This window comes from Rhododendron vialii, chromosome 1a, assembly GCF_030253575.1.
Source record: "Rhododendron vialii isolate Sample 1 chromosome 1a, ASM3025357v1".
Lineage (NCBI taxonomy): Eukaryota > Viridiplantae > Streptophyta > Magnoliopsida > Ericales > Ericaceae > Rhododendron > Rhododendron vialii.
Window position 1 is genome coordinate 30859560 of NC_080557.1, and position 23140 is coordinate 30882699.

At 43.4% G+C, this 23140-nt stretch overlaps 1 protein-coding gene across 1 annotated transcript; it reads right to left on the reverse strand.

Annotated features, from left to right (window-relative positions):
- Positions 1-3996: 3996 nt before the first annotated feature.
- LOC131330531 (U3 small nucleolar RNA-associated protein 25-like) lies at positions 3997-4945 on the reverse strand. Its single transcript, XM_058364153.1, has 2 exons — positions 4699-4945; positions 3997-4310 (listed from the first exon to the last, which is right to left on the reverse strand). The coding sequence occupies exons 1-2, from the start codon at positions 4943-4945 to the stop codon at positions 3997-3999; spliced, it is 561 nt and encodes a 186-aa protein (XP_058220136.1).
- Positions 4946-23140: the final 18195 nt, after the last annotated feature.

The following is a 23140-nucleotide window of genomic DNA, read 5'->3' on the forward strand; positions in this document are numbered from 1 at the left end:
TAATGGAGGAAATTCACGAAGGTGTGTGCGGCCCTCACACGAACAGCATGATGTTTGCCAAGAAGATCCTTAGACAGGGATATTTCTGGTCCACCATGGAGACAGAATGTGTGGAATACATGCGGCGTTGCCACAAGTGCCATATGCATGCCAACCTCACACATGTCCCACCATCCGAACTACATCAAATGACCTCACCATGGTCTTTCTCAGTATGGGGAATCGACGTCATCGAAAGAGTTGTACCAGCTGCGTCTAATGGCCACAAATTCATTTTAGTAGCCGTTGATTACTTCACGAAATGGGTGGAAGCTGCTTCTTATGCCACTCTAACTGCAGTTCAGGTTGCACACTTTATCAAGCAAAACGTCATCTACCGGTATGGAGTTCCTCAGGCATTCGTATCCGACAATGGGATTCATTTCAAGGGAAGAGGTAGGGAAGTCTTAGAAGAGTTTCAGATTTAAGTACACAAGTCGACCACCTATCGGCCGCAGACTAACAGAGCCGTGGAAGTAGCTAATAAAACAATCAAGGCCATCCTAGAAAAGACCATTCAATCCGCAAGAGATTGGCATGAGCAATTACCGCTAGCTTTCTGGGGATATCGCACATCTGTACGTACACCAACAGGGGCGACCCCTTACTCTTTGGTCTACGGTATGGAGGCTGTACTTCCCATTGAGTTGGAAGTTCCATCTCTTCGGACTATGATCGAGTGTGAGGTCCAGGAGGCAGAATGGTTGAGCAATCGATTTGAAGAACTCATGTTGTTTGACGAACGTCGGTTGAGGGCTCTCTATCATATTCAGGGGTATCAGAGGAGAATTGCACACGCGTTTAATAAAAAGGTGAAGCTTAGGGACTTGTCAAAGGGTGATATGGTTTTAAAGGAGATCTGGGCACCAGTTTACGATCCACGTGGAAAGTTTCGACCGAAGTGGTCTGCGCCATACATTATCAAAACCATCCTGTCCGGAGGAGTTGCGCAGCTCATTGACTTGGACGAAAACAAATTTTCAACTTTGGTCAACCTGGACCAACTTAAGTGCTATTATCCCTGAGAGAAGCTCGCTAGGCTAAAAACCGCAAGGGCAGGCAGACCCAAGCAAAAGTTAGAGCAAAAGCTTGCTAGGATGAAAACCCGCAAGGGCATCCTAGGCAAAAATTAAGGCATGCAATAAATGAGCTCGCTAGACCGAAAACCCGAAAGGGCGGTACTAGGCAAAATTTAGAGCCCAAAAGGAGAGTGTCAAAACCAGAGCGAACCCTACCCTGAACTACGTTATGACCTGATTCCTTTACCATAAGGATACGTAGGCAACCTTATTCTAAAGCCCGGTCACGATCAATCAAAATGAAAATCCAGGTTGTGAGAATGCAAAGCACTGAATCAAAAGAGGAAAATCCTCCACAACTCATTTTTATTATGATAATTGCTTCTAATACATAAGGCTGAGCATGATTTTCCAGAACAACATGATAAAGATAGGGTTCACAATTTATTCCAGGGTTAGGGTAGTAGCATTGAGTCAGTTTCCTTGAGCTCCAACCCTAGCGGCAATATCTCTCCTAAGCCACTTCTGGTAACTCGCGCGAACCATCACAGACGGATAGGGGTGTGCATCAGTCACTTCACGAGTCCTCCAGAGCCACTGGTAGTTGCAAAGAACGGAATGGTGAAACAAAGGCAGAACAACATCGACCATAACCTCCGTAGGGGCCTCCTGTCTAAGGCCGAGCTAGCGCTGAATCCGGTATGGGATATAGAAAGTAAAGGCCTCTAAACTAGCAAGGACGACCCACTGGGGGCCCATGAAGTGCACAGTCATAGGAGGAAGATCTAGCCACGAACGCCTCCACAAAATGGTCTCAGCTCGCAGACGCCTAAAGAAGTTGACCCACCCAGGAACTCGCATGTTCGCAAACTCGAAGCATCGGAGGGATAACAACCTAGCCTCATACGCCCAATTGCCATGAGGAATGATCAGCACATTCATCTTATCGCAAAGCTAGATCTACAAAAGAGAGAAAAAAACAAGTAAGAAATCATAAAAAGCCGAACTGAGCGTTGAGGAAAAATGAGAACGTGAGAAAGACTCGAAAAAGGAGAGCTGAGTGAGAAGCCAACCTGTAGGAGGAGAGGACTACCCTCGAAAGTCTCAGTCTCTCCAGAATGAACTTTATTCAAACCTATCAATGTCTCAGCCAAAACCATCGGGTTCACGTCCTTCCGAGCCTCAATTTGAACAATAATGCTAACCACCGCTGAGCTAACCTGACCAGTGGAGAGTACCAAAAGGTAAGCCGCAAGCAAGCACATGCAGAGGGCAGTCATGCGCTGAGTTTGATAAGCTATGTCCGCAAGATCACCCGGGAGAGAAAACATCTCAATAAGTCACATCACGTTGAGGCGACCATCGCTAACTAAGTAGCGGGCAACGCCACTACTCAATCCAAGGGCTGTGGATAAAACCTTGTGGACGCTCTCACGAACAGGAGGGATAATGATTTCTCCTGAGCCAAAACTACCAAGGTACGCACTGAACTCCTCCACGATGGGACAAAGTTCTTGCTCACCAAAACGGAACACATGAACCTCGGGATCCCAAAGACTTGTAGCTGCTCACAAAAGCTCGGGGCGAAGACGACTGTTGCGAAGATACCTCATGGAATAGAGGCCATGAGCCTGGAAGTTGAGCCAATCGACGCCCTCCATTGAAACCAGCCATGGGCGGAGTGAGCCAGTAAGCGAAAGAGCCATTGGGAGGAAGAGTGAGCTTTAGAAGAATGAGACTTGAGTGGGATGGAAAGAATTTGAAGTAGAAGGCCTGAATTTATAGTAAGGATGAAGGAAACAATTTCAACTTTCAAGGAGCCTTGGGTTCCAAAAGTGCAAACTTTCCATGGGTCTTGCATAGGAAAAGGCTTGGTCATAGTAATAGGGGAGTACAATGTAGACGTGCATTTGCTCTGAAACACCATTGCACAAGTCCAACTTCAACCATCGTGCAATCTGTCTCGGGAAACAACAAAATGCAGACTGTCAGGAAGATAACCCTGCGTGGCGTAGTAGAGCCACGCACGGCATATTAGATCCAAGAAAGACTTCACGGTATAGCGTTGGTACCCCGTGAAATCTTGAGGAATGACGCATGGCATTTTGAAAGAACGCACGGCATAATGCGTCTGCATTTTTGCAGTTTTTGTCAGCAAAGGAATGGAATGAATTTGAGGCACCTCGGGGCACTAACAACCACCAAAACACATTTCAACAAGTATTTGGGACTTCAGGGATGTTTCGTTTCGAGTCAACTCCCGAAATTCAAGGTCGTAGTACAGAAAGTCGACATAATTCCATTTTTTAAGCCATGTCAAGGTGTCAAATCATGTCTCGGTTCATTTCAAGCCATTTTTTCGAGTCTCACAGGTCACTATGGTCAAAGTCTGAGTTCCGGTTCAGGTCCCAAGTCAAAATTCGAAGTCATCACCATTCCAAAATCAACATTTTCTTAGTTTTCTAATGTATTCCAAGCATAAGGATGAATTTCCGAGTTACATGTCAAATTTCAAGGGTGTCACAGTCATATTCAAGCCCGTGGCAAGGGCATTTGTGTAAATTCTCGAGTGAAACGTCAATTTTTCCAAGATCAAGCAATTACTTCTTTGAATTCTACTTCTTTGTTAGCATATTTATCATTGTAAACCATGTACCGAACTCATTTTTTTTTTATCATTGGCTAGTTGCACATTACGGTAATAGTCTTGGTTGCTCAATTTTCTTTGTACAAGCAACAATAAAAGAAATTGGATGACAGAGATATTGAAAGAACGATTTCTATGCATAAATCTTCGGGCATCCATGAGTCGAAGTACATAAGTAAAAAAGGGGCTTGCAAGCCTGATGCACAAAATCCTATCTACCAAGGGTAAACAGGCACCCTACAAAAGGAAGCACGCAGGCTCCATCAAAAGGCAAAAAGCAAAAGAGGAAACTCAGTCCTCATCCTCATCTCTGCCCTCACCTTCCTCCTCATCCTCCTCGAAGACCTCTTCCTCCGCCTCAGAGCTAACGACCTCCTGAGTGCGAGTCACTTTGGGCATGGTGCTACCGGAGGTGTCCTCCAGATCGATGTCCGTAGGCTCCTCGGTCTCGTTTGAAACGGTAACAGGCTCCTCCTCGGTGCCACTAGAGTGTCGTTGTCTCTTTGATGGACGCTCCTCTCGAGAGCCAACGGAAGAAGCATGTTGCACAGACATGCGAACAGACTTCCTGTGTAGCCCCCGAGCAGCTCCTCCTCCTCCTCTAGCTTGCAATAGCATTCATATAGCATTCGCATCATAATCATGAGTAGGGGTAATGGAAAGCGATTAAGATTTAAGGGTTACCATTATCCCTCCAGCGTGAGTCAGTACCGGTGGGGAGTGGCCCATGGCATATTGCCGCACAAGTTGCTCTAGGCCCATCATGACTGTCGCCATCTCCCTAGTGTACTCTGGGGTCACTTGCGCAATAAAAGGGGTAATCAAAATGGGTAGCAACAATAGCACATTCGCAAATGAAAGCATGTCATATCTTAGCAAGGAACTCTGGAGGCTCGACTGGAGGACGTGGCACCTCCACCAGGCCAGGGACTCCCTGAGCGGTCACCACGTCCACTGTCTAAGAAAGTACAAGCAACCTAGCCCCGTTCTGACCTGCACCACCGCCACGGGAGCCCTCACCTCCTCTTCCTCCATCTCCTCTTCTTCCTCCCCTACTTTTCCTCCCACCTCTACCACCCTGCACCTGCCGCTGCGCCTCCCAGGCAGCACGAATCCCAAAGCCCTGCATCAAGTATCGAGCCTGGTACTCCGCATAGTCAGCACTGGCTTGAAATAGTGGCTTGAGCTGAGGGTCCGGCTCCGTGAACCGTTCAACCTCCTCCAGCGTATACTGGCTCATCGTCAGCACAAAGGGAGGAAGTGGCCCTAGGACTCAAAAAATGTCCAGCCCTAACGACTGACGTTATACCTGGTCACCCAGGTTCCACTCCTAGCCGTAAGAGGACTCAAGCAGCACCCTTCCTCTCGCCACTACCCTGCTCTGGGCCACATATGGAACCTCAAAGCGGTCCTAGATGCGCCAATGTACCTGCAATAGGAAGCATGCGTTCGGAAATCATTCAATGAAAATGTGTTGTAAACATGAATTAAGCAGCCAAGGAAACATAGATACCCGATCGGGACGCAGCTCGTCCAAGTACAGCTGGTAGGCGTTCAGATCGCCTTTTCCTTTCTTTATGCCCCGATACTCCTTTGACAAACGAAGGGCCCGAGGGAGTATCATGTTGTCAGGGCACGACGTCGTGGGAGGGTACATGTCTAGTCAATGTTATCAATCCCATACCGTACCGGCCGGTACGTATCGGATTTGAGAAAAACCTGTACCCTAACCCCCCAATATCGTTCCGGACCAAATACCGGTCGTTACCGCCTGGTACCGGTCATCTCTGAAAATACCGGCCGGTACCAGCGTACCGGAATTTCGGGGCGAGATTTTGCAGAGCATTTTTTTTTTACTGTCATTTAACCATTTTCTGGTCCCAAAAAAAAAAAGTTTGAGAATATTTTTTTTGGGTTATCTTAACCCCAAAAAAAATTAAAAAAGTTTTTCAGAATTTTAGCAAAACGTGGGTTTAACCATAGTACGTGCGCGAGGCTCAAATCCCAGATTTGCACCACCCCTGCGCGCAAATAACCCGTGACGCACACCCGATTAATTGGTTTCCGAATCAGTTTTTCCAAATTGCTTTCGGCCACAGCCCATTTTCCCGAGCGCGCGAGGCCTCTCCTTGGGTCCTCATTTACAAGTCCACTAGTGTGCAAAGTCATTTAAGATGGAAAAGAGTTTTGTAACTAGGCAATGTGGGACAAGATGCAAACACATAGGTATTTTATGATGAATTACATAGTATGGGGGATTTTTTTGAATTATGATTATATATAATTATTATATATATTGTAGTTGCGGTAAATCCGAAACGGTACCCGGTATCTGACTGGTACCGGTACGTACCGTATCAGTAGGAAAATCGGTACCCTGGCCGGTACGGTATTCAGAACATTGTGTCTAGTACCTCGTACGTCCAAAGCTACAAATCAAAGCATTAAGAGTTAGCATAAGGCATGCAATGAATGAATGGAAAGCTAACACTAAAAAGCAAGGTTTCGAGATATACCTCCCAGACTCGCCAATAGCCGTCGAGGCTCTTCCCTGCTCCTCGGGAAAGAGACCCCATGAAGGCATATCACGCCCCTAAAGCGGCGCCACCCCAGTCTAAACAAGCAATCTCCCCAATATTCCTCAGGGCCGGCAGGAACGACATGTGTACTCGATTGCATTTGTTGGGATATAGAGACGCACCGAGCACGTACAACAGGAAACACCTCGCCATCTGCTCCTCCTAAACTCTACCCTCTGGGGGCTCCGTCCAAAACTCCAACAACTGGGCGTATGGCACATCCCCTTTCTCTGCTCTCAGCCTGTACCCCAGGAGATGCCTCTGAAGCTCGGGGTCTTTCCCCGCCGCAGCGTCGGAAGGGATGGGGTCACCTCTGACCACCAGACCAGTGATCGCCGTAAAGTCCAACGGCGTCACTGTCATCTCACTGAAAGAGAAGTGGAACGAGTTTGTCGTGTCCCACCACCTCTCGACGAGTGCCCTTACTACCTGGCGATCATTACTCGCCCTCGTCAGCACATTGACAAACTCCCCGAAGCCTGCCTCTCTCACCATCTCCCTCAAGGCCTCCGGGAGTCTCTCCCAAAACTGGGGCACATCGCCGGCACCGCCGTAACACGAGATCCTTATCTTCTGATACAACAAGAGGAATTATTCAGTAAACAGGCATAATACTAAGGATAAGCATGATATTCGAAAGCATAGTACATTGTATTGAAATGCGAGTGTTAAAGCGTACCTCATCTCGTCGCAAGGACAAGTGTAGCTGTGGGTCCCTCAGAACTAAAGCCTCGTCATAGGTAGTCCTCTCTGGCCTATAAGCTCCCAGCAGCAAAGGCACCACTACGTGCCGAAATGACACGTAAGACTCATCGGTAAAAGGCCGGTCTCGCCCTAGGACCGCTGTCGCCTCGTCCACCACGGTCCTCCGTGGAGCCAAAACCTCCTCCTCCTCAACCTGTGGCCCCTCGGCCGCTCCAATCTCGAGCTCGGCTCGAAACTCCTTCTCGCGGGACTCAAGCCAAGCCTCTGCAAGCCCGGGTACCCCTCGGAGTGTCTCCACCAAGTCCTCTAAGGACGCTGTCTCCAAGTAATCGCCCACACCAATTTGTCGCGACAACCCTGCACCTGCTCCACTACCTACAAACATAGCCGGTATCTCCTGCTCCTCCGCTGGCTCCTCCTCAACAACAGGGACCTTCCCCAAATCGGCCCGTGGCTCTCTCACGGGAGAGGCCTCCGTTTCCTCCTCTATCCTGTCCAAACCGCCACCACCCTCGGCCTCCATGGCCCTCTCCTCCGAATCACCCAACTGGCCCGTGGCCACATCCTCACCCCTTGGCTCCAATGCACCTAAGCCTCCTGCACCTTGACCATCACCGGCCACTCCTCCATCACCACCACTGTCGCTGCTCACCATGGCAGCAGCCACAGCCGTGGCCTCCTTGGCCATGGCAGCCGGAACCGAGTCCCTTATAGACTCCGAAACCTCCCCGATCACCAAGTCACTCTCCGGAGGGACCGAGAGTGGTGTAATCTTGACCCTCGGTGGTTGATCACCACCGGGTAGCTCACCGCTATCCATGACTATTGCGAGAGAGAGAGGGAGAGAGTGATCGAGAGAGAGAGAGAGAGAGAGAGAGAGAGAGAGAGAGAACAGAGGGAGAGGGAGAGGGAGAGGGAGAGGGAGAGGGAGAGGGAGAGAGAGAAAGAGAGAGAGAGAGAGAGAGAGCAGAGAGTGATCAAGAGAGAGGGCGCGAGAGAGAAATTCACCCGTATATCTCCCCCTCAAACCGGTTCGTCTAGGATCAAATCTAGACCGGGTTCAAAACCTATAAAACCGCACGGCATTTTGGGTGAGACGCGCGACATAATGATCAAACATGCAGAATTCTTTGAACTGTCATGCCGTGCGTCCCTCCGCAAGCTACACAGGCATTTTGGGTTATTTCAACAGTTCAGATTTTGAACAGTTTCTTCACGTTGGAAGATGTGATGCTTGGTTTATTCGAATTCAGACGAGATTAGATGGACAAAAGGAAAGGAGACTTTTCATTTCATGAAACCGGGGCAACCCTCAAAATTTTCATTCTATTCATTAAAAAAAAAGACAAAAAAGGGGGAAAATCCTACCGCTCCTTTCCTTCTTTCTCCTCCTTCCTCGTCCTCATCAGTCGCTCCCCTCACCAGAAGCCTCGTTCCCACCGTCCGAGCGGTCATCCGAACCATTTGGGTTCCCCTTGGAATCCTCTGTGGTATCGTCAGACCCACGCTCCGGTGCATGCTCAAGATCGTTTTGTCATCCAGTTGGTCGAAGGTGAAGTCCTGGAGGTTGGAAACCGCACGACAGAGGATCCGAATAGTGGAGATAAGCCTTGCGATCTGTCGGTTTAGGTCTTCAATCTCCTTGCGATAGAAGGCCATCTTAGTCTCCAAGGAAACGACCCGTGCCGCCAAGTCACTGTCTGCCATGCTTGGGTCTTGAAAATGAACTGGTCTTGAAAAGTGTAGAGAGATGTGCAAAGATTTGAAAGATTTTGATGGTGGTGCATGGAATGAGGCACCACCCTCCCTTATAGAGACGTTGAAGTCGTCGAATGGGAACGCCTGTATTAATGGGTGCCCTTAAACCAACCGACTGTTCTCGAAAATCGAAGAGTTGCATGGGAAGTTGAAATACCGCGTGTTGAAATGCTAAGCCGCACGACATTCTAGCTTTGCAAGATTAAATCCTTTTTTCTCGGAAATTGTTCAATTCAGCCGCCAAAAATTCCCTTGGAAATCAAATATTCCAGTCGCTTTGGAGAAAGAAATCAAATATTCCAGTCGTTTTGTAGAAAACAATCTATTAGAATGTCGCGCTTTGATTAAAAGGTTCTTTAATTTTTGTCCTCCAGGACTCGTAGAATCTTTCGTCCCCCGGGGACTTGTCGTATTCACATTCTTTTGCTATTTTTGCCTCCCGAGGGCTCGTCTCAAATTTTCGCCATCCAGGGTTCGTCGCGTCTCAATTCGCCTCTCGAGGGCTTGTCTCAAATTTTTGCATTTTTTTAGGGCTCGTCTCGAATATTCGCCTCCCGAGAGCTCGAGATTTTCAACCCCCCCCCCCCCCCCGAAGGCTCGTCACAAATTTTTGCCTTTTTAGGGCTCGTCATGCACACACAGTTATTTACATTTAATTCACGACACTCAGCACTACAAGCAGTTAATCTTTTCAAGTTGGTTGCATGATTTTACAATTTGTCCTCCAGGGCTCGTTTTATTTGCATTGTCCCGATTGAGCTACGTTGGTCTGATTCCTACACACAGGTTACGTAGGCAGCTCCACGAGCGCAACCACCATCATCATTAGCTTGCATTTCAGTTTTCATTCGTTTTTGTCTCCATTTAAAGATGTTAGAGCAACGGATTGGGATGCCTATTCTTTAAGTGTCACTTGCACCAATCAATGGTGTCCGAGTTATGTTAAAGAAGGACTACTGTAGACACCCCAATCCAGACCTCGGAGGGTCTTTGAACATCCCGATGATGAAATAAAGGAAACAATACCTTTGAGAGCTTGGATAAGAAACTCCTTTAGCCCAAACCAAAAGCCCAAAAGTCCTGGACTGGACCTAGAGTACCGCGCGGAACACTTCTAGACCGCATGGCATAATAGAATTCATTATGCCGCACGAGGTCATGTGGTTAACCGCACCGCATTTTAGGTAAAGTTCTGACTGGCTCAGCTAGCTGTCAGCCACGCCCACTTAAGCCACAGCTACAAGTTGGCTAAGCTGAAAAGGCATTTCTGGCCCGCCCAGAAAATACCTCCACCATTTGAATTCAAAATCTTTGGCTCTTGTCTATAAATATACCCCTCCACTCAAGGGAAAGGGGCCTTGAACTCTCTTTCTCTCTCATCATGCTTTCACACCCACTCCTTACTCCCAAGTCTTGAGAAAGTTTGCTCCAAAAATATTCTCTGAGCTTCTCCTTTCTCAAAGTCTTCCATTTTTCTCCTCACCATTAAAAGTGAGTCCTTTTACTCACTTTAAGATCCCAACTATCCAATATACCCATCTATTACACACATCCACGCCTCTCTTTTCAACTGACCATACCAACGCTCATCCACTGTCATCCGTGCTCATCCAAGCTCAAAATCGAAGGTAAAAACCTAGTTTCCTTGGGTTAGGCTCAGTCTTGACCCAGAGGGAGCTTTTTTTGCTGTCAGGTTTAACCCCCTTTGGTTAAGTTTTGACTTAAAAATCATTTTTAGAAAATAAAGCAGCCACGGTCTTGAAGGCACCACGCCGCGCGACGTTTTTTGATGCGTCGCGCGGCGTAGTGTGTTCAAGCGCACGGCCTTTCATCAACTACTGCTTTCTTGATTAAACTGTCTGCATCAAAGTTATCTTTCATAAGGTCTATTTCTGTTATTGAGAAATCAGTTATCAGTGTTTTCAGAATAAGATCATATCTACAAGTCATGTTCCGTTTTATAAACAAGGTTGTCTTGACCATCTTAAGCTATTATAAGTACTAAAAGTTGTTTTACGTCCATGGCTTGATGAAATGGTACTGTCCTAAAGTGATCCAACGACTGAGCATCTTCGGATGCCTCTCAAAAATGTTGAAAGTAATATTCTGAGAGCTGATGATAGTCTAATAACAAAACAGATACCCCGCACGACATATTGTAAAGCCGTGCACGACATTATAGTATGCCGTGAAGGAGATCACAGTGGTCCAGACAGTTTGTCCAGAAGCTTTCCTTTTTCTTTTATGCACTGCATCATCTTTATCACATTTGTACAGATAGCACCACGTACATGTCAACGTGATATATTTCCCATGTCCCTTCCACTCTTACTTACTTATTAAAGAGCTTTATTTTTCAAAAGATTCATGAAAATTTTCCCTTTTGAAAATATTTAGTAGAGACCGATTTCACCGGGCGAGTGGGGTGCTTTCCGACAAAACCTTCCCCATTCGTAACATGGCTCCTGGACCCAAAGCCTCGATGTTTTTCGCTAGACCAAAAGCTTTTTTCAAACGAGTCATCGGTTTCTTGGATCATTCATCTCAAAAATCCGGGTGGCGACTCTCTCGGGCGCGCGCCGATCAGAAAGCCCACAATGAGAAATGTGTTTAGTTTGATAACGTAGATTTATGGTATCAAACTACCATCTAGTGCAATAGTATTGTAGTTTTTAACTTTTTGATAATCTAACAAGTTATAGTAAATAACTTTGACTAATTTTTTTACAGACATGCTAAGAGCATCCGCAATGGTAATAATGAAAACCAATAATCAAAATGTGCCACGTCAGTATTTGATTATCCATTTAGTCTATAATCAAACTTAATAACATTTACCTCCACATTGGTTATTTTTGCATCCCTAACCAAAAAAAATCCCACAATACACAATGCACATTTGTCCAATCTCAAATGAGTTCCAATCACGCACCCGACCACATCAAATTATTGTCTCAATGAGACGATTCCAATTTGTTGTATTTTTGAGTTTTGAGCTTGGTTATTGAGTTTTGATTATTGATAAAAGTTGTTAAGTTTGGTTATGGAATGGGTGAAATTTGGTTATTTGCTAAAAGACTTGTAATTTTGCTTATTATTTTTTTGAGTATTATTGTTATATTTGTTTATTTACACTCATTTGCTTATCACAATGTGAATGCTCTAAGAAACTTTCGTTGATAACAAATGCATAGCAGTACATCAAAATGCATAGCAGTACATCAAAACATATAATTATTGTTCTATAGAGGATCTAATAACCAGGAGGTCGCTTTTCAAGTACAAATACCAAAACTTAGCAAATCCAAAGTTGCCAAAGTACGTGCAATTGTATTTGCCAATCTATGAATAAAAAGAAAATTACAAATCGTAAATCAATCAACTTCTCTGTGAATATCTTGGATGATAATTTCCACTTCACTGGGGCAACTGAAAGTTTTTTGTCAACTGTTGGCAAAAAGGAAAAGAATACTAATTTGGACCAACTGCTATGCATGGGTCCCCTTGTAACGTAAACAAATTGAATCCAAAACCAACAAGGTAGGAAGTTGTAAGGCATCCTTGCACGCTATGACCTTAGCACACTGAACCTAATTAAAGGCACCTTTTGGGAGCTTTTGGTCAATATATTCTTATTTCCAAATCCGAATTGGCCTTGCAACTGCAAGTTGCAGTGTGACAGCTTATCCGAAAAACAAAAAACAAATACAGTAAAAAAAATTCTTATCAGAATTTAAAACTTGTTCATTTTTTGTACTACTTCAAACTGATCCGACGTTGAGAAATTAGTCTTGTTACTGACACAACAAGTCTGTGTACAGATTGTCCATAGACTTTCTGGAGAAATTAATAAGTATAGCCTTTGATCTCCCAGTTCCGTGCCCACTTCGCCCTGGGCTTGCCTGGAGTATATCCTTTCCGTTACCCGCCGTGCCGTTAAAAACATACAGTACTCGATCTGTTGTAGTAGTAGTAGTAAAGAGCCACTTGATACAAACCTCTTCGACACGTCTGGTGTGTCTCTAGCTAAAGTCACGTATCCGTAAATGTGGATTAAGTTGATACGAATATGCTAAAGTGGGTGAATCGACCGGCACGCGAGACCCACTCTGTAGGGAGGTATTCCCGAGCAGGTCCAAGAAGCACCCGAGCATGGAGCTTATGAAAGGTCAACACGATTGACCGGTGACAGGTAAAGCCACTGTTCAAAGTACCTTGTTCGGCTATGAGAGAGCCGAACAAAAGGAGAACCCCCCCCCCCCTAAAAAAAGGAATGGTCCAAATAATTGATGAAAGACCAGTTACATGTGAAGTAACTGGTCCAGGCCCTCTGTTCGGCAACGAGATGGCCGAACAAGGAAAGAGCTCCAAATCGATTGTTGGAGTTTGAGGAACATTCTGGAAAGATCCAGAAATGTTGGTATTCCGTTAAGGAATAAGATCCCGAGAATATAGGATCTAAGAAAGATACCCAATGAGAATGGATGTTCGGCTCTTTAAGGAAAAGAATCCTAAAAGGACTCTTTTCCATAAACTGATAAAGGAAACGAGAATCCTTGATGTCATGGGTTTCCTATACGAGTTAGGAATCCTATGGCAACAGGAATGCTTGGGCAACAAGCATACGCATATCTATAAATATGAGGTAAACCTAGAGGTAAAAGGTACGCAATACATTGCATTCTATTTGCTTTCCTATTGATAATTAGGGTTTGAATGCTAGTACGTGATACTAACAAAGGCATCGGAGGGCCTTTGCCACGAGAGGCAAAGATGCACTCACTCCTTGTCTGTTTTGCAGGACAGGGGTTTCATTGACAAATTAGGGTTACGTTCAAGAGGCACGAGAAGCCGTTGCATTCCAGTGCTGTTTAAAGCACTACTTGAATTTATCCACCTACACACTCCATGTCTTACACAAATAATCCAAGCTTTTCAATAGTTTTTTTTTAAAAATGTAATGGGATTGCGTAAAATTAGTTCAATTGGATAAGTGCACGTAAGTACTTGATTCAATATTTTCATTTTTCATTTAGATTACATGACCCAATGTTTAGAGTATGGATCTCATAAAAATATGTAAACATGTAGTTACGACTGAACAATTACTCCAACTTAAAGAGCATTTTCGCCATTTGAATTTGGAAAGAGGATTCTGTGCAATCTCATCTATCTATTCCCATACTATATACTAAGTAAATGTAATTTCCAAAAATAAAATCAAAACTCTCTCCTTAATTCTCTCTCTTATGTGGCATTCTTCTAATAAAATTCGTTTTCTTTTTTTTCCCTACACTTTTGAAATGTCATAAGCAAAAATAAACCACTGCTTAGTGCAGTTGGTCAGTCATTGCCTCCCCTTTGTAGAAGGTCTTGGGTTCGAGCCCCACAGAGGGCAGACCCTTTAGGGGACCAGAGCTATGGATAGCTTCTGGTCTCCCCGTGCTAACTCTAACACCCCTACTAACCCCCGGTGATGTATATCGCCGTCGGAAAATATATATATATATATATATATATATATATATTTAGAAAAAAGCTTCCAAACTTTCTTTTCATACTCAAATATTCTCTCATTAAAACTTTTACATTTAATGTTAGATCATAAATAAATAATGGGAGATAAGTAACATAAAAAGCTTTATCCACATATTCAAGAAATCAAAGTAACAATTGAACCGATCTGATCCGGACTTACCGCCCTCTTTAATTTTTTTTTGAAAGGACGCCCTCTTTAATTCGGTTACACGGTTCAGTGGATTGGGTAGGATTTTTAATAAATAAAAAAAAAACAGAATCAATAATATTGGTTCGGTTATTAGTTCTTAACTTTAAAATCATGGTTAGAACCAATCAAACCGTTTAAGATCAATATATATATCAGTCCGGATCCAATGAGGGATTCCGCACGGTGCTACCGTGAGGGACTCCGCTTTCCTGATCGAATTGCGACGATCCAAGCCGCTCAAAGTTCAGTAAAAAACTGCTCGGATCATGTAACGACCCTGATTTTCAGTAAATAAAATTTCATTAAAAATTTGAATTTTATTTTTATTACTTGGATTTGCTTTTAATATTTCTTTTTAATTTCTATAATCCGTCATAATTAAGTTTTAGTCCTTTAAAAATTCATTTCTTGATTAAAAGCCCTACTTGGCTAGTAAAGTTAGTTTCCAACCGATTAGTTGGAGGAACCAGACCACCGATTCACTTAGTTACATTACCCTAACCCTAATTGGACCTTTTAGACCATCTTTGAGCCTTATGAACCCCTATAAACCCTATAGGACCATTAGACCATAGGAGTAATCATTTTTACTCCTATGACAAGTCATTTCAAACCCTAATTATTACCAATATTCCTTTACCCTTTGGTCCATAATTGTTAGGGGAATTTTTGTCTCTTGGTTAATAGACCTTTGACTTGCCAATAAGCATGACAAGACAAGTCATACAAAGAATCCCATCATTTTGCTTCCAAAAGAAGCAAGACTAGCCATGCATGCATGCACACCTATGTTCTAGCCTTAAGCCTAACTATCTTAGGTTTTACTTTCCTAGATGAATATATACATGTACTTATATATATACCTTTATATGTTTGTGCTTAGTGCAAGAGAGAGAGAGAGAGAGAGAGAGAGAGAGAGAGAGAGAGGGCGGCCGAGAGAGGGGGAGAGAGGTGGAGTGTGTGGTGTGTTTTGGACACTTACACAAACAACCTTAATAGCCCTAAGCCTATTTACTACATGCCAACCCATTCTAGTCTTCCAAAGTACAAAGCTAGCCTATGATTATGTTCTTTCTTATAAGCAACCTCTTTTTAGGACTAGACTAGTCAAAAACCCTTCATGATGGCCTAAGATTTGGCCTAGGATGGAAATGACAAGTCATGGAAGGCTATGACTTGATTGAAAGGCTTGAAATGACAAGACAATGGAGCAAAATCCATGGGAGAGAGAGAGAGAGAGATATGGCCGGCTATGGAGGGAGAGGAGGAGGCCAAGTTTTGGCTATAAATAGCACCCCATGTTTGCCATTCAACTCACACATTCACCTAGCAACTTCTCTCTCTAAGAAAATCTTGTATTCTTGCTTTATTCTTGCTTTGTTCTTGTTGTTTTTGAAGTTCTTCCCAAGTTCTTCAAGAAACTCTCCTAAAACACCTTTTTGATTCATAAAGTCTAGTAGTTTTAGTCAAGATCAAGTTTCAAGAGAAACCTTTCGAAACTTCCGGAAGCATACCGTAAAAAGTTACTCACCCGACGTACTTTCCGTAGTCGTCGCTACTACCAAGAAGAACGGTAGGATATTCTTACTCCTATCTCTAAGTATTAGTAGAATCCCTAGTCCACTAGCTCTACGTATAATAGAATCGTATGTTGAAAAGTAGAATGTCAAAATACAACTTTCTTAAATGTCTTCTCTAAGTAGATAAGGTTATCTATCATTATAAAGGTTGGAATGCATGATTATTAACGAACTTATTTTCGCTAATGGAGGTATAAGCACGTTAGAATAATCGACTTATAACTTCGAATAAACATATGTTGTTTAGGATTTCTCAAAAAGTAAGATAGAACGATTTTCAAAAGATAAGATTTTAACGCTTGATTAGAAGTATTCATATTTTGATCTTTGAATGGTTATGAGCATGATTGGTACTATTGAGTTGGATGATCTTGTTAGATTACAATGAATAATTTATGTTTACTTTTGTGATAAGTTCTACCGCGGAGTCTATGCATGAAAACGTAACACGGAAATCGAGAAAGTTAGAAACATGACACCTAGGGTGTGGTTAATGGAAAGATGTGTTTTGAAAGGGTGAAATGTCTTTGGAAACCACAATGCGGCCGGACGTGGTAGCCCATTGTGTGGTGTGTGTTTTGTGTGTGTTCCAATGGGAATCCGGGATAGCGGAACCATTGTGAGGTTGTGTGCGTTCCCATGGGAGACCGGAACGGCGGAACCATGGTGAGGTATGGCTTGGTTATCCGCGGAGAGGAGCCAATGCAATGTGTGCCAATGGGAACCCGGTGCGGCGGAACCATTGTGAGGATACTCGGGAACTCGGAACGGCGGAACCGAGGTTGGGTGTGTTAAAAATGGTTTTTGAAATGATGAATATGACATGAGGAAATCGAGACACGGTTTACGAGATGTCGCGTAGGAGAAACTCAGAAAATCACAGACACCAACGATAGGTTGAATAGCGAATGTGGATGTGTTATTGTTATCGTCTGTTGTATATGATTTATTGTTTGTAAGTTATGGGTTAGCAGGTATAGGATTGTTCTGCTGAGCTTTCGTAGCTCATGGTGTTTACCTTTGGTGACCCTGACATATTATATCGGTGGCGACGCTGGTATAATGTATCAGACCTTGTAGATGACCAAGATGAACAGTACACCTTGAAGGCTTTTGGAGCTGAGGAGCTGGCTAGGATGGAGGAGCAAGTGGAGCTGTAGTTAGGAACCCTAGAACCCCCTTCGTTTGTGTAAATATTGAACTCTTGTGAGAGTTTTGTTGTAATAACGAGCCAGACTGTAACATTCTTAAATTTTAGAAAAAAAAAATTTTAATGTTAATGTTTAATTCGTTAATTAATTAGATTCATTAATATGACTTCATGATTAAATGTATAATTAGAATTAGTCATAAGATAATTCTAAACCTTACATAGATATATGTGCATTTATACTTATCTTGTATTCTCTCCTAACTAACTCACCCACACCCTAACAATTTTCCATCCCATAATTTATGGGATTCCCTCTTACCACTCTCGGCAGCTCTCTCTCACTCTCTCTCCTTCTCTTAGTTCCCTTTCACACTCCATCACCTCCACACTTATCCCCAACACTCCTATTATCTCTACGCTTGCACCCCCTCTCTCTCACTTCTCTATACAAAACCCACACCTCTTATAATCCGAAAATTGATAGCCAAATCATTTTCATAGCTGCATAATTGTGGTGAGAAACACCCATTGCTCGACTAAAGTCAGCCCCGAGTTCTCTACCGCCACCGTCTTTTTCCTTTTTCTGAAACCATCCAAAATCCGTTTTTCGCTTGTAACCGAATTCGAGGTAGTATAATCGCTCCCCTACTTTCTCCTAAGTATATAAATGTGCTATTATATTAGTTGTAATGATAGGAATTGAAAAGAAACAAATCCATGCATCGTGCGTTGAAGAAATCGAAAATTTCCGTTTTCTGTTCAGAATTTTTTTTTTGTGAAACTATTCATATGGAAAATCTGATCCGTTCATTTTGTTCGTCTTGTCGAGACAATTCCGGAAAGGTATAATAAGCCTATTTTCGATGTAGGGATTGATCACACGACCCAGTCGAAATTCCGGATTTAAACCATATGTTTACGTTATATATATAACTGTGTGCGTACAGTACACCAGGTGGAAGACACTGACGTCATAGAACCCCATCCGTCAAAAATTACAGTTTACCCCTTGTGTCTTGGTTTGTACTAAAATATGATCCTAAACTATGTGAAATTAATTATTTTACCACTTGTGCTAAATTTTTTAAACTTTTAGGATACACCTATGACTATTTCTTTGGGATCTGCGATATATGTTAACCTCGAAAGGATTTAGTAACTAAAAGTATTAGGTTTAGAAAAGAATAAAATTATTTTTGGTATTATTATTTTTATTGTTAACGATCCTAAAAAGAGATTAATAAAAACTAATATCAATTTACTTGTCAATGAACTTTAAGGGCATCGGCCAATCATAAAATATTATGTGTTTACATACTTGCACAATACCAATTGCTATGCTTGCTTTCATTTTGAGATACATGTTGTTTGTTGTTTAAGCTATTATGAAGTATTATTGTTGTGGTTGTAGATTGGACAAATAGGTTTCACAAGGTGGTTACGAGTAGTGACTCATATAGACGATGTTAAGTAAATGGAAATTGGTAAAGTGTTGGAAGTGTGAGTATGTGAGTTGTGATTTGAGCCATGGCGATGGCAAGGGTAACCTATGGGGCCCTGTGTTGAAATGGGTTACCTGCGGGTCCCGATGTTGTGACGCTAACGTATGATATGTCATGGGAAGTTTCTCTTCGAGGAAGAGAATGGGTCCCATGAGACGGTTATAGTTAGTGAGACGTTAATGTGTGATACGTCATGGGAAGTTTCTCTTGGAGAAAGAGAATGGGTCCCATGAGACGGTTATAGTTAGCGTGGGGTAGTGGATGTGCGACCCTAATGTACGATACGTCATGGGATGACTCAATCCTCCTGTTATGGTCTTAAGTGAGAACATACTCGGTACATAACTTAGGTGCGCTCACTTAGGACCCTGGTGCAGGATAAGCAAAAGGAAGGGTGGGCCCATGAGACGGTTGTAGTTAGTGGATGTGGGAGGAAAGGATCTCGTGGAGATGATCCTTAGATTTCATATAAGATGATGGATAGTAAAGAAAAAGACGATGTGCTATTGTTCTGTACTTTCTGTATATTATGAATTATTATATTGTTGATCTGCTAATTGTAAGGTAAGGGGGTAGTAGGGTTGGGATTATCTACTGAGTTTCAAAACTCATTATAGTGCCGTTGGGCTGGCGTTTCATGCCAGGTAATCAGGAGACCGAAGAGTAGAATCCGCTGCAAGATGATCCGTACCAGAATGAGGACCTCCCAACTGAGGAAGGGGAGTTTGTTGAGCCTTGGAGGCCATACCCTTAGAAGCTCTGTTAATTTGAAGTATTTTTATTTAAATTTTTCATAAGTGTTATCACATTTGTCAAACTCTATTTCATTTTGTTGGTTTGTAAGACTATTAAGTAGGTTTGAATTTGGTATTTGAGGTTTCCGCTGCTAAACTCTATTTAATAAAATTTCCTTTCTTATATCTCAGTTTTATGAATTTTTAAATCAGTTGAAAATGATTTAAATAACGTGTCCGAAAATCGGGGCGTTACACAGACTCCATTTATTTTGAAATGAAAATGTCTATTTAACGTACCCAAAAATTCGGGGCGTTACAACTTGGTATCAGAGCTTTAGGTTTAACCCTCGGCCATGGGTAGACATATGATAGTTTGACCATTGCATAAACGTGAATTGAGTTTAAGTTTACCGTCCCAAATTGGGTGAAATTTTGACAAAACAATCTTCGGATTGAAGCAAGGTGTGGAAATTGGCAGTACCACCGAGCTGGGAATTCCCGAACAATTGGATGATGACTTAAATCAAGGATCGAATGTAGAATATAGAAACTCAAAAATATTTTTGGTGTTAGTAAACCTTTGCCTAAAAACGCTAATATTTGAGGTTTTTCCTTGAAGATAAACCACCTAGTCAACCTGTTAGCTATAGTGGGATAGCATAATGTAGTAGTATTAGAATAAGGTCCCGTGAGTCATAGTCGCACTTGTAGTACCCTAAGGCAAATTGGACCACGTAGAAGTATGTAGGATCGTTCCAACCTGTATTAGGAAGAATCTTATCGTAGGTCTTTACTTACCATTGTAGTAGAACTCTATGCTTATAATTGTATATCTCTTCCCTTATTTAAAAGGGTACTATCGCACACTACCCGTGAAGCAGATTTTATTTACTAGTTCGTTGAGGAGCCGTTCTTGGATAAATATTTTCCCACGACTCTTAAGGGACGAGAGCAGAACCTAGCACCGAGTGCCGAGCATAACCCCATTAGGCGCGGCAAACCGCACCTTCTAAACTTCAAATTTCAAATTTCAAACTCCAAATTCAAAATTCAAATCTTTTCCCTCCTCAACACACCTCTTCCGCCCCTATATATATTCCACCACCACTTCCATCTCTTCATCTCACTCACCATCTTAACCCCTCCAAATCACTAGCATATCGTACCGAGCCATGGCAACCCGACGACGAGGATTTCCGGAAGATGTTGTGTTCCAAGAAATCAAGCGAGCCGAACTGACCCTAACAATCCAAACCCTATGGATGCAACTCTTCATCCTCATTTTATTTTTTGCGGTGCTTACAATAAGCATGCCACGGTGGTTCGCTGAGAATAACCATCTCAACACCTTCTGGTACTGGGCTCTCGTCGTGGCCGTCGCACTCGCAGCAATCATAAAAGAATACGAACGTCATTTGCGCCAAGCTTTTGATGAAAGATGGTAGGGAATCTCGAGGAGTAGGCATATCTTAGGCCGACCTAGGAGCAATTGTAATCCTTCGGGATGTAGGATGTCGGAAACTAGGATCACTCCTATCTGTTTAAGAATTTCCTAATCTGTACTCTTCCTATGTTATTAAAGGGCTTATTTTAGTTACTACTCTTATATGTTTCTTGATCTCTATTCACGTACATGCTTATCCTTGTGTCCCTACTTGCCATTATAGTGGAACTCTATGCTTATGATTGTATTTCCTGCTTATTTGTGAAAAGCTTGCTTTTATTAAGAGAGTATTGTTGCATATTACTTGATCAACTACTTTTGACTTTTGAAAAGAATTACCATTTGCAAAAAGGAAAATTGTGTAGGTTGACTAAAACCTTCCCCTTTCGATTTCTACTTGTAGATGGCGAATTGACGCAATGGACTAGGACACGATAATGGAGGACCCTTTAATGCGAACCCTGACCTAACCCAAATCATGCAAGCATTCATAACCGCCCTGAACGCCAACCGCCAGAACCAAAACCACGACGACGGACCAATGCCCCGAACCCGAGCAATGAATGAATTCTGCAAACGCCGACCCCCGACCTTCCACGGAGATACCAACCCTGTCATAACCGAGACGTGGCTGAATGAAGTCAAGATGATCCTTAAAACCTTAGGGATTACCCAAGACGGAGACCGTGTGGCCTTAACCACCTATCAACTGAAAGGAGAAGCCCGTTACTGGTGGGATTTGATGGAGGCAACCCATGACATAGCCACCATGACTTTTGCCGAATTTGAAACCCTGTTTCTCGACAAGTACTTTCCCACGCCTCTCCGCTTAACCAAGGAACAAGAGTTCCTGAACCTAAAACAAGGAACGATGACGGTCACCCAATACGCGGCCAAATTCGAAAAACTGTCCCGTTACGCCATAACCTCCATACCTACTGAAGACAAGAAGGCAAAAAGGTTCGAATGGGGACTGACAACCGCTCAAAAGGCTGTGGTAGTGACTGACTTCAAAACCCGATGGAGGAAGGTGACAAGCAGCACCGGTGGACCGATCCGAACCCAACCACCCAACAACAACCGTGGACCCTACCTTAACAGACCCTTCACCCCATCACAAAACAACCAACCTTGGAAGACTACTACCCCCGGACCTGGCGGACCACAGAGAGGTGGTCAAGACATAGCAACAATTCGGTGTTTCAATTATTAGGCTATGGGCCACATTAGGCGCAATTGCCCGCAGCCTTAAAGGAGGAGGGATGGGAACCTTTGGGATCAGAAAGCTCAACAACCTAGACAGGCCGGGTTTGTGAAGCAAAACTCCGGGGGTCCATCACAGCAACAGAATGGGCAGAACAAGGGAAAGCAGCTCATAGGGAACCAGCAAAGCACTGGAAGGCGTATTTTTGCACTACAAACGGAGGAACAAGAGCAGGATCCCTCTGTGATCCAAGGTATGCTACTGTAATACTTGCATACAAGCTTTGTTTGACTCTAGAGCATCTCACTCGCTTGTATCTACTACCTGCAAAACTACACTAGCACTAGAAACAGAACCCCTAAGTACGAGTACGAAAGTCACGACGCCATTTGGGGGGAGTATAGCTGTTAGTCTAGTGTGTACAAACTAGAAGTAGTTAACTTGCGTCTGACATGCGATCTTAGAGTGATCAACATGGCGGATTTCGACGTAATCCTGGAGATGGGACTTGCAATCAGCACATCGTGCGGTTATAGACTGCCATCAGAAGATAGTGACAGCTTATACCATAGAAGGGACTCGTTTCCTTTTAAGAGGGATAGACGAACGGCGAGTTCGATGATGAATAGGTCAAGGTGGCAAAACCAACTGTTTGGATGGCTAACTAATCTCCAATTGGAAGAAGTTGATAGAATGGAAGTGGGATTACCACACATTGTTTGCAAGTAAGCTGACGTTTTCCCTAAAGAACTTCTTGGCTTACCACCCTAAAGAGAGATAGACTTCTCTGTAGAACTCCAACCGGGAACAACACCAATTTCTATGGCACCGTACCGAATGGCCCCTACAGAACTAAAGGAGCTCAAGACCCAATTAAAGGAGCTGTTTCATTACGCCGAGTACGTCACCATGGGGAGCGCCGGCATTGTTCGTGAAGAAGAAAGAAGGAACTTTTCGACTATGTATCGACTATAGAGGGAAAACCAAGTCACGGTCAAGAACCGATGTCCATTGCCTAGGATCGAGGATCTCAATGATCAATTGA

Bases quoted from the DNA above. Each gene is read 5' to 3' on its own strand.
- LOC131330531 (XM_058364153.1), bottom strand. From the start codon at position 4,945: ATGAGCCAGTATACGCTGGAGGAGGTTGAACGGTTCACGGAGCCGGAC. The intron at 4,311-4,698 runs GTCAGAACGGGG...TGCTATTGCAAG, and splicing joins CTCCCGTGGCGGTGGTGCAG to CTAGAGGAGGAGGAGGAGCT.